This window comes from Chanodichthys erythropterus, chromosome 12, assembly GCF_024489055.1.
Source record: "Chanodichthys erythropterus isolate Z2021 chromosome 12, ASM2448905v1, whole genome shotgun sequence".
Lineage (NCBI taxonomy): Eukaryota > Metazoa > Chordata > Actinopteri > Cypriniformes > Xenocyprididae > Chanodichthys > Chanodichthys erythropterus.
The window spans coordinates 39,350,603-39,363,538 of NC_090232.1; the positions used below are offsets into that span (position 1 = coordinate 39,350,603).

Below are 12,936 nucleotides of genomic sequence, written 5' to 3' on the forward strand. Positions count from 1 at the left end.
ACTGTGGTAGGGTAGGTGTCAAGTCTCAAGTCTTCAGAAGTCATACAATAGCAAATAATTGTCTAGTCCTCCACTCAAGTGAGTTCTAACCGCTGCGACTGAATCATTAAATTAGTGAGTTGAACTTGAGAACTGGATCAGTTCACATGAACTACAATAATGCTGCCTTCACGTGCTATCGGAAATTTGATAATTCTCACTTCTGAAGTCGTGATTACGAGCTCATCGCATTCAAGTTTCGAAAAGGGAGGGCGTTCATGTGCAATTTTTAACTAGGAAACTCGTATTTACGATAATTCCGAAGGCAGGTGAAGGCAGCATTATTTGTGTTGCCTATTTATTTATTTTTAAATTATAACATTTTCCATAGTCTAGCATAATATTTAGGCTATATATATATATATATATATATATATATATATATATATATATATATATATATATATATATATATATATATATATATATATAGCCTATCTTTATATACAGGCTACACATACATACATACATACATTGTATGTATGTATATATATATATATATGTATATATATATATATATATATATATATATATATATATATATATATATATATATATATATATATATATATATATATATATATATATATATATATATATATATATATATATATATATATATATATATATATATATATATATATATATATATATATATATATATATATATATATATATATATATATATATATATATACACACACACACACACACACACACACACACACATAATTTAATTTATTCATATATGTATATAATATATATAAATATATAATATATGTAATAATAATTTATCATATATATTCATATAGATAGATAGATAGATAGATAGATAGATAGATAGATAGATAGATAGATAGATAGATAGATAGATAGATAGATAGATAGATAGATAGATAGATAGATAGATAGATAGATAGATAGATAGATAGATAGATAGATAGATAGATAGATAGATAATACATTTTGCATATTTATGTAGGTTAGGCTACATTAGAAATGCTGAAGTAGTAAACCGGTAATCCAGTAGCCTATATTTATTTGTGGATAAGCAAAATACTTTTTGAGTAGATCTAAATTTTAATGCAATTCGCTATATAAAAATAATGACTTTCAACCGTAATATGCACGATGTCGTTATGCCCAACTCGCTTCTCTCTCTCTCTCTCTCTCTCTCTCACTCTCCCTAGACGCAGCAGCGGCTTGGATTGGATTCAGTACCTCCCCTATGTGCTGCCTTACTCCATCATCACATCCCTGAACGTGAGCGGTGTAGCTGAGGAGCACTTCTTTAAAACCCGACACTTCGCTGGAGTTGCTTCCCTGCGCGTCTGAGAGTCGGAGGGAGGGGAGAAGCATTCCCCAAAATCTCTCTTAACGATGGAGACCGGTCTGGGTGTATTCCCTGGCGCTCACTTTACTCTTTCTACCTGGCTTATTCTTTCCTCCGTGTATGTTTTTCCAAACGCAAAGGCAGATATAAGTTGCGCGCCATGTATGTCGCCAATGCAAGTGAATTACGCAGGGGATGAGCATCTGCGTGACCCGCCTGATTCTGGGAAATATCCGAGACAGGATCAAAAGAAAGCCAAGCTGATCACAGTTCTTTACCCTAATATTGGAGTACCCACTGGACGAGAGGCGGATGGTTTTCCAAGGATTGCGCCGAAACTGGAAAGAAACGCTGAGGGGATAAACTCCCGTGCGCCTTTAGGGAACTTCACCGAGTCCGCTTTAGATGAAGAATTGTTTTCGGATGAATATGTGGAAAGTGTTTCCGAATTGGAACCCGAGACATCAGAGAGAGTCAAAAGAAGCGTGCCCGAGTTTGTGGAGAGCGCGCGGAGCGTTGATGCCCGCTCGGAGGAGCAGAGAAAGACCTCAGGTCTGCGGGTGGACGGACAGAGTAAACGCGCCGAAGTTCGCTGGAACAAGGATGATGAGCATGATGCCAGAGTATCGGATTCCAGACCAGACGAACCCAAACTGGCCAGCAGCACTTTTGCTCTGGCTGGAGACTCCGCGCACAACCACGCAGTCGTGTACTGGTCTGGAAAAAACAGCAGTGTAAGTCCGCAACATCCAGTACTTCTGTGCAGTACTCTTGCTATTCAGCTGTCTAGTCCATGCTGTCTTGTTTTGCTGCCATGGGTTCTTGACAACTTCGCTGAATGTCACTCCATAGTGACATTTATAATGAGCATTTGCTCAGCTTGTCCTGAAATGCTCCCCACTCAAACATCCCTACTGAAAAGACCATATTCATCCAATCTAAGCTATCTGATTAGGCTGTTATTACAGGGATTTTGGCACTTTTCAGCTTGGCTAGGCTGGGAGACCCTCTTAAATCAGCTAAGAACAGCAAACCAGCTTAGTCTTTTCAGCAGAGATAATCTAAATGTTTACAGAAAATGCCTGTTCACAGTGTTAACCACCTGTTTGTGAAGCATGAAAGAGATCAAGCACAATAAGACCTCTTGCGAAGAGCTGGAATGTATTACTAAGATTATGTTCACTGGAAATGATAATTCATCTTTGGGAGTTTATTTTGAAATAACATTCAGTTAAATCTGCTGGAGTAAAGTCTGCAAATGCAGGATCTTTCTGCACTGTTGGTATATTTTTTGTGAGTAAAACGATTTGCTTGTAGAGCAGGTTGTTGGCTAGAGCCTCCTGGCTGCCATACTGTCTGTGTTTTTGGATTGGAGATTTCTGGATTGGCAAGATAGGAGACTTTATAATACTTCACATCTCAATAATTCAGAGATCCATCTAGTCGATTTTATAGACTGAGGCACATGGGCAAACAATAACCTTGTCTTTAAATGCTAAAAGTTAAACAGAACTGGGAACTTAAGCAAGTCTGCAGAGTATTGCCTGAATGTTTGGATTTTGTTACAGACAGGTGGTGTTTGATGATAGTGAAACAAAGAGAGATATGAGCGAGAGAGATAGAGGGGAGAAAAAAAGGGGAGATTTTTGGTGATTTTTTTTGAAAGATATTTTCATGTCTGTACTTTAATTATATTATATTATATTATATTATATTATATTATATTATATTATATTATATTATATTATATTATATTATATTATATTATATTATATTATATTAATTATATTATATTATATTATATTATATTATATTATATTATTTATAGAAGATATCAGCAGGATGAGACAGCAAAGAGATTTTATGGAGAAGGGCAAGGTTTTCTTGACTTAATTTAAATGTGGATATATAATTTTAAATAAGAAGCATTATTGGGACTTAAAAATATACTACTTTCTTATACTTAAGAATGTTTTTACAATGTAGAATATAATGTATTTTCAGTACAAGATCTATAAAGTCTGCAGCTACTGATCAAGAATCAGCTTTCACCTTTCGCTCACACTGTAAACAATTATGTTCATGATTTATCACAACATTTGTTCTTTTGTCAAATCAACTTAGATAAATAATGTGGTTCAGATAGCATAATATTGTGAGTTTCTGTTGATTAAACCAATCACCTTCATTGTATTAACTCAATTTTTTAATTTCAGTGAGCTCAAAATTTTAAGGCAACCAGGTAACTCCTTTTTTTTTTAAGTTAAACCAACAATTCTCTCTTTTTTATATATATATATATATAGTGTAGTTAAGGATTGTATTTGGCTTTGGGAAACTGATTAAAGACCAGTGATTTAGTCAGAATCATCCCAGGGTGATAATTTGAAGCAACAGGCAGAGGATATTTCTACCACAGGTTCTCTTTGCTTTCTCATTTAAGCCCAGACTGTATATGTGAAGTAATCTCTCCAGTGGTATGAAGTGAAATTATATGAATCAGACTCAGTTAAAAATTAAGACCTGGTTTCACAGACAGGGTTTAGATTAAGCCAGGATTAGGCCTTAGTTCAATAAGGGCATGTAAGTAGCTTTTTAAAACATGCCTTAGAAACAAAAACAACAACAAAAAACCATTACTGATGTGCATCTTGAGACAAAACAATGGCACTGACATATTTTAAGATATGGCAGTACAAGTTGCTTTCAGTTAAAACAGCTCAAAAATGCATTTTAGTCTGGGACTAGGCTTAAGACTTGTCTGTGAAACTGGGGGTTAATGGCTCACCCTTATCAAATCAGGAACCACCTCATCCATTATTGTCTTTCTTTGTGCCTGTTTGCACAAAAAAAGTACAATAGATCAAAACAGATAGTCCTTTATTTTCAGGCCTTGTCTAGAAATATTACATCCAGCTTTATTAACTTGTTTAGTAGCTGTCAGTGAAACAGCCAAAGCGATTTTAAGCCGGGGTTACTGCCCGGCAGGTCCCGTCCCTCATCCCCGCAGCTGTAAATCTACTATAATTATTTTCAGGACTGAGGCGGCCATTTTGAAAGATTTTGTCCTGTTCTGGGATTGCCTACTCAAGCGTGATTTCCCTGCTTGAATGCCTGCTGGAGAGCTTTGTCTTCATTGGCTGGAGGTTTTATGAGAGATGAATGAAGAGTGCAAGGGCAGAATGTGTGATTTGATTGTTTTTTCCTAGCAGGTACATGTAAAGTAAATATATTTTGCATAATGTTATTTATACAAAGGCTTTTATGCAATATTTGCAGCTCACTGGTCTCAATCACTGCTCTTATGTTGGATATTCCTCACTGTGTTCTTCAGGAGGCACTTCTAGTCAAAAGTTTGGATGCACATGACTAAATTAGCTTCTTATTACCATAACCTTTTGAGCTATACAGTAGGTTTATACTTAAATAAATACTTAAAATTACTTTTGTAGACAAGTATTAATTGTCCCTACATATACATTCCTTTACAAATCAGAAATATTATTATTATATTATACTTTATTTGATATTTTATTTTATTATTTTATATGGATGAATTACACCAGTTTACAGCCAACAAGTCCCCAGCTAACATGTGAATTTCTTTCAATACTGTTTAAATATCATCCCAATATGAAGTCGGCTGAAAGAATTCAGAAGCTAAAATTCACTTGTTTTTTTTTCTTTTTCTTTTTTACAACTTTTGGTCACGCTAATTTTAATTCAACATTTACTATTGTTCTAAAATTAGGGAAAAGTAATAATACAAAAAAAGTCTTGTCTACACCTTTGACTGTTAGTGTGTCTCACCATTTTAAGAGATATTTCACCTTCTAGAGAAGTACTGACTAGGTGGAGAAATGGATCCACTCCACTGAAGTGTATCACTGGTGTTTTGAGGCTTAGGCTAAATGTAATTTATTTATTTTATGATTCACATGTCCCATCATGCTTTTGATGTCATGCATTCAGAAGGAAAATAAAGCATCTGATTTGCATAAGATCCAACTTGTAAGCCTGGCATGCACGAATGGATTTTGATGTAGTCCTGCTTCACTGAGATTGGGTCATTCTTATAGACCCTATTGTCATATGCACCAAGGATCTCTTTGAAACAGCTCACTGAAAGTCTAAGTATAAAATACAAGCAGTAAATGAGGTTTGTCAAATAGTGTTTCCCTGAAGAGGGGTGCTGTTATATTTGCACCTTCATGAGATTCACTAAACATGGGGGTCAACGGCAAGAACTTGGCATTGGTTTGTTGGTTTAAAAATCACTATATCTGATTACAATTTATTTTGGACCATCTGGTTGTGTTTTTAAATCCGAATGGCTTCATCGGTTTGAAGGACAGTGGCGGTTCTCTGATATGGAATTGCTTCTCTCCTGGTGTGAATCTCGATTGCTGTGTGAATTGGGAAAACAGCATTGCAACGTTTCACATCTAAGACCTCCTTCACTCCTCTTTCAAACCATCTGTTCTCCTTATACAGTCTTTATATAACGCACCATGCTCCAGAAGTCCTGCCTGGAGGTATTTGTCCTTTTGTGTTGAATGATGTTGGCTCATAATAGGGTTATTTACAGTACATTTGGGAGACACATCCTTTTGGTTTCTGTCTTAGTTTGTTGGGAGGCTTGACATGTATCAGGGGGTGTTTGGTGAAAACACTTGTTGGGCATGAATACTATTGTCTGCTTGTCTTTGATGGCTCTTTCAGTGGCAGTTGCTAAATCCACTGCACTATTGTCAACTTTAATATCAAAAACTGCGCCTTCTTTAAAGTTGAAATGGTCCCACTAGTGACAGAACAAAAGTGTTGTCTCTTTGAGCAGCCCGACTAGGCCTGCCATTCCATTTGCTCAACTAATAGCATGAGGTTTGGTTGTTTGAACGATGATATTTTTTAAATTAATATATTCTGCATATATATTGTGTTCGGTAGCACAGAAATTACTTGAAATTACAAGAAAAGTAATTTGTTTTCTTGTTCATCCTTGTTCACAGTTAATATTGCTTGTTTTGTTTTGACAGTTTTAATATAGTATTCAATTGCTGTAAAGACATAATAAATACTGCTCTTTTGAACTTTCTATTAATCAAAAATCCTGAAAAAATGATCACGATTTCCACAAAAATATTAAGCAGTACAACTGTTTTTAATGTGATCATAATAAGAAGAAATTTTGGTAGCACTTTATTTTGGGTCATTTTTTTTGTCCAAAGGCCTTAATAATAATAAAAAACAAAGATATGACATCCAAAGTATGTAAGGTAGTACAACTAGATCTCTTTTTATTGAATCCAAAAAGTTTTAATTATATTTTGCTACATATAAAGGTATTTTAAAGATTTTGAAGTGTCAAAAGGTCATTCGGTTTAACCGTCCAAAGGCCAATACAGCCATTTCATTTGTGGTTAAAATATCTTAAAATTTATAAATGTATATTGTGTGAAGCAAAGTAACTAACTCTCTGTTAACTATTTGAAAAATTCATGTTTTCACTTGATCATACGCATGTCCCAAAACATCAGGTCATTCAGTACAACTACTATAAAACATGGAAAATGTTGTAATATTTTAAAAACTTTTACTACATATAAAATGTTTGATTGTCATTTTGCTAGCTAGCTAGATATCAACCTGTTAGCATTGTTTGAATATATCGTCATTCGGTATAACCAAAAGTGTCGTTTGGTTAAACCGAACTACTTTTTTGGTGACATTTTGTCAGTAAATGACAAAAGCAGTGCTAATTGATTATAAAAATCACATAATCTCATTATTAATACTTAATAAAACTTCAAAATTAATTATATCTCCATTGGGGTTTTTTTTTTTTTTTTTCACTTTTTAAAAACCTTATTCGTCAATGACACTTTTACAGTCCTGTTCTCCATGTACATAGTTTGTACTTATTATAACAACTGCAATAAATAGGTAATAACTAGGTACTAACCCTAAACCTACCCCTAAACCTAACCTTAACCCATGTAGTTACCTTTTCTTACCCAGTACTTTCTTAGGTAAGTACACTGTAATTACATGTAAGTGCACATACTCTAAAATAAAGTGCAACTAAATCAGCATATTAGAATTATTTCTGAAGGATCATGTGACACTGAAGACTGGAGTAAATTCAAGAATAAGTTACATTTTAAAATGTATTAAAACAGAAAACAGTTATTTTAAAATGTAATAATATTTCACAATATTACTATTTTTACTGTATTTTTAATCAAATAAATGTAATCAGAAAATAAATTCTTTCAGAATTATAAAATCTTTCTAACCCCAAACTTTCGAACAGTAGTGTATATACGATTGTATAATATATTATTAATATATATAGTATTTATAAAGATGGATAGATGGACATACAGTGACTACTCAATTGTTTATTACCTCAACACTTGACTTTCAAAAACATTTTAATATTTTAAGCCCTCTTAGCCAGCCAAACTCATTCATTTCCCAACAACTCATGAATGGCAAGATAGATCTTCAACAACCTTGTGCACTCCTGAATATGATTTAATGCCACTAATGCATTGTAAAGAGGTTTGTTTATTTAGCATGGATGTTAATTACTAGTAAAGGAGGCTATGGAATGTCATAAATAATTTAGCTATCCTAATGTAGTATATGCCCCCAACCGCCAATTAGTGTTTACACATTAGTTTCCCGGACCATTTTTTCTGCAGCTGAGGTCCTCTTAGTGAGAACTGGTGGTACAGTCAGGGGATTTATCTCCAGGATTGTCTTTGGAGACCTGGTTTTGGCTGACTTTCCATGATTTGTGAACAAAATTACACTTGGCTTCCTCCAAGTAAAGTAGACTCATTTGTTTTAGGATACACAATTAAAAAAAAGTGGAAAAATTCTAAAGGTGGAGTTTTTTTTTTTTTTTTTTGCTAGACCAAATAAGTAAACCATTTGTGCATTGATTTCCCCATCTCTCAAATGTATGTATTTATATTTATTTGTATTATTCTATATTTTTATAAAATTAGATTAGGTGATGCAAGTGGCACATACATTTTTCAGTTCACCTTTAAATATCTTCAAAGCTGTTTATTTTTGGCGAAATCAACAATTATGGAATGCATGAATACGTCAACACACTCAGTGTCACCATCTTTTGTATTCAGAACTGCAAAAATTTCATTTCCTTTCATTTACCTTTTCATTTATATGCCATTTATCTCCCTAATATTCAACACTCCAAGCTTTGTGTGCAGAGAGCATACTACATTAACATATCCGACAAATCCTCATTCATCACAAAAAGCATCATCTACTGGATGAGAATCGGGAAGAGTCAGTTTACAAGCTGCTTAAATGTAGCCATTATATCCATTGGTGGGGAGACGTAGTGAAAGTGCTGGAGCCACTAGAGACGAGAACACTCCGGCATAATCACACGCTTGGCCGCTGAACCAGAGCAAGCAACAAGGGTGTCTCTGCATCTATCTGTCCCCCTATGTTAATTACACTGATATAACAGAGTGTCAGATGTGATTTGGTTTCATCTCTGTTGCGTTAAACACTTTTTTCCCCACTGGGCCGCTCAGCACTCTCTCTCTCTCTCTCTCTCACATAGACAGGCTGTGTGACAATCTACGCTCTGAGGTAGATTAAAAAACTCTGCTATGATATCAAATACATATCTTGTTGAAATCACTTTAAAATGTGGTGCTATCAGATACTTGCAGAAGGAAATGGTGCTCTGGAAGATGTGTTAGGATTCAGGGAAATTTATATTGTATGTATATCTAGTTCATTCATGAAGCTCTAGAGGGTGCAGGCTGATGCAGTCAGCAAGCAATCTCATCATTGCTGATTGGTTTCTGCTGATCCTGCAGCCAATGAGATTACTTGCTCAACATTTAAATGGTCTGGTTCAGTGTTTACTCTAGTACTGCAGTGCGCTATCAGAGAAACCCCTCCACCTCCCCCAGCTCCACCTGTCTAGATCTGCTACGGGATTTAGTTCGAGTCCGTCTGTCATGTAACAATGATGGAAAAATCCCAGATTAAGATAAGAATTGTTTTTGATTACATGCACAAAAACGGTCTGTTCTTGACTGTAGTCATAAATGGGTATTTACAACATGGATTTATAAATGTAATCTGTGAGGTATTTTAAGCTGAAACTTCACAGACACATTCTGGGGACACCTAAGACTTAAATTACATCTTGTAAAAATAGGCATAATAGGTCCCCTTTAAAAAGTGGTCGGCTGTAGTGTGTATATGCAGCCACAGAGTTCATCCGGGCCATGGTCATGTCCTCTCTCAGAGTGAGCGTACATGTGCCCTGAAAGTGTCTCTCCCACACACTTTAATCAGGGGAAAAGATGGATGAATAAGACATGACCGTAGACCGGCTACACGCTCACGGTCAGCTCAAGACACTCTGTACGTTCATGTGTGTTTGGTAGATGGAGACTTCATGAGTGTGATTCATGTTCATTTGCAGCTTCTTGTGATGTAGACTAATGCTGACAGATTCCTCCCTAGAACCAGCAGTCTATCCACACACTGTCTAATTAAAACTAATCTCCTAGCTTATCTTCACTGCTGGCTAAAATCAAAATATGCTGCATTAACATTATTACTGTTTCTGACAGCTTCACTGTTTGCTCTCTGGCAAGTCTTTTGCTTTTCTGGCCCAAAACACTGCACACAAAACAAGTTGAGTGTTCAGTTTCCCTTTTTCAGAAGGATACTGTGTATCATTTGCTAATGTGATAGTTTGCTGGACCTGGCCCATGTTTTCTTTGTATACATAGACTGAGAAAAAAGGAGATGCTTAGCCAGGCAATATTGAATTCTGCCTTTTAAATAAATTATACTCAAACTAAGGTACTTTGGCTAGTGCAACAATTGGGTCATTCTACAAAACAAGTGGCATCTTTGCCACGCATACGCATATGTAAAATGACATTTAATGAACAATGAATAGCCAGTGCTGACTTTTATTGTGCATAAAGACGTATCTTATGCTTACCAAGCCTGTATTTATTTAATCAAAAATTAAACACAGTAATATAGTGAAATATTTTTATAGTTAAAAATAAATATTTTCTATTATAAAATGTAATTTATTCCTGTGATGAAAAGCTAATTTTTCAGCATCATTACTCCAGTCTTCAGTGTCACATGACCCTTCAGAAATCATTCTAATATGGTGATTTGGTGTTCAAAAAACATTTCTTATTATTTTTTTTTTATGGAAAGTATTTATTCAGGATTCTTTGATGAATAGAAAGTTCAAAAGAACATCATTTATTTGAAATAGAAATATTTTGTCTGTACTGTCATTTGAGATCAGTTTAAAGCAAAACATCTCATCCCAAACTTTTAAAGGTGCCCTAGAATTAAAAATTGAATTTATCTTGGCATAGTTAATTAACAAGAGTTCAGTTCATGGAAATGACATACATTGAGTCTCAAACTCCATTATTTCCTCCTTCTTATATAAATCTCATTTGTTTAAAAGACCTCCAAAGAACAGGCGAATCTCAACATAACACCGACTGTTACGTAACAGTCGGGATCATTAATATGTATGACCCCAATATTTGCATATGCCAGCCCATGTTCAAGGCATTACACAAGAGCAGCCAGTATTAACGTCTGGATCTGTGCACAGCTGAATCATCAGACTAGATAAGCAAGCAAGAACAATAGCGAAAAATGACAGTAGTGTACTATACTGTCATTTTTTTTTTTTACATCATGTATTATTAAAATAACAATTATAGTTGTAACTAGGGATGCAACGATATGAATTTTTGGGGCCGATACCGATTTTAACAAACATTTATTGGTCGATACCGATACTGATACCAATATTTGTCACTTCCTCTCTTATGTGAAATTTAGTCATCAAAATAGATAGTATTTTGATCATGTTTTAAATAAGCAAAGTTCAAAAACACCTGAATTAAAATATACTAGCAGGTTTATTACTGCACCATCAAATATTTTTTAATGAACATGATAAAGATCCATTTAACATTTAGTAGGCCTACATAAAGACAACAGAACAAAGATACATATGAAATAAACTGCTTTTTAGGTAGGTTGAGGTAAAGAAATAAAGTTAACAAATGTAAATAACACTGCATATGTTTCACTGTATAAATGATGTACATATTAATCCTTTATTGTAACAGACTTATTGTGATTAATCTTCTAATTTGTTTTTGTATAATATTTTTTGTAAGTTTAAATATGTATGAGATCTGCACATCTCCTTTACTAAGTCAGGACTCTTATTTTGACGGGTTTTCTCATCTATGGAGCTATAGTCAAGTCAAGTCACCTTTATTTATATAGCGCTTTTTACAATGCAGGTTGTGTCAAAGCAGATTTACTGTGATAACTGGTATATAATTTTGGCTGCACAGCAGCTCTTAAAGAAAATGGTGTCAATGCAGGCAGATCAAAGCACTGCTGAATATCAAATGTCAAGGGTATAAGGGTAATGGAGAGCACGCACTTCTTCAGAGATATTTTGCAGATTTAAAGTTTGTCAGTTTATTAAGCATCCCCGAAAAGGTATAAGATCTGTATGTATTTGTTTACTATTAGTTGTAATAAGTGTTTTGAGTAATTCGCTGTATGTGGATGATAATGCAACTGAGAGAGATTAATGCGCACTTCTTGTGCTCTGTATTGTTTAGCTTTTGTGGTGATTTCTTTGGAGTGAAATCGGTCGCAAATAAACTTATCAGTAAAGTTTTTTGGTCATCATTCGGATGGGGTCCGCTACACTTATGAAAGTTACAAAAGTTATTTAGTCAAGAATAGTGTGTTATCTTTTGTCATTTGATTAACATTAAAACGCACAACAGTCATTATAAAGCTCAGCGCCTTCACGCAGTTAATTAACCATTGTTATATCAGCCTTTTTCCTCTTATACAGCCAAATTGATTTGTAAATTGGTTGTATCGGCCGATAAATATATAAATATCGGCAGCTGATACATCGGTGCATCCCTAGTTGTAAAGAATATTTCAACCTTGTCACCATAATATTTTCCCTATAAGCTTTTTTCCTCTATATCCTCACATAAAAAAGTTAGCTTAAGATACAAAAGGTTGTCAAAGTGTAAAAGCCACTCGTTTCATAGAATGACCCATTTGCTCTTGCTGAAACAAGACTGTGAGAGAAAGTGTTTATCTGTCAATATTCCTTGGTGTTGAACTGCATTTTAACATTTAATGCTTTTGTAACCGATTTGGAAGGCCTAATGGAAACTGAAGAGGAACTGAACAGAAAATGCAGATGAATTTTTAAAGATTTCTGTTTTTAAGAGTCTCTGTGTATGTGGGCTTAGGTGTCTGCAGATGCCAGAGAAAATAGGCTGAGTTTAAGAGTTCAGCAGTGCAGAATCTTGCGCCGGGGTTCAGGCACTTATCTGTGTTTTGAGCCGTGTCAGGGTCTAAAAGAAGAGTACTGTAGTGTAGTCTTTCTGTAGTTTGTAAAATGCATTTGGTAAAGGTTCTAGAACTGTGTCAAAAGATTGCTGAGTGGTGCTATCACTATG

General features: G+C 34.7%; 1 protein-coding gene across 1 annotated transcript in view; it reads left to right on the forward strand.

The window, feature by feature from the left end:
• The first annotated feature begins 1,397 nt into the window (after positions 1-1,397).
• sorcs3a (sortilin related VPS10 domain containing receptor 3a) overlaps positions 1,398-12,936 on the forward strand; it is a 282,904-nt gene continuing 271,365 nt past the window's right edge. The window contains exon 1 of the mRNA XM_067402597.1: positions 1,398-2,106. Within this exon, the coding sequence (XP_067258698.1) occupies positions 1,420-2,106 (687 nt within the window). The 5' untranslated portion in view covers positions 1,398-1,419. The remainder of the gene's footprint in view (positions 2,107-12,936) is intronic.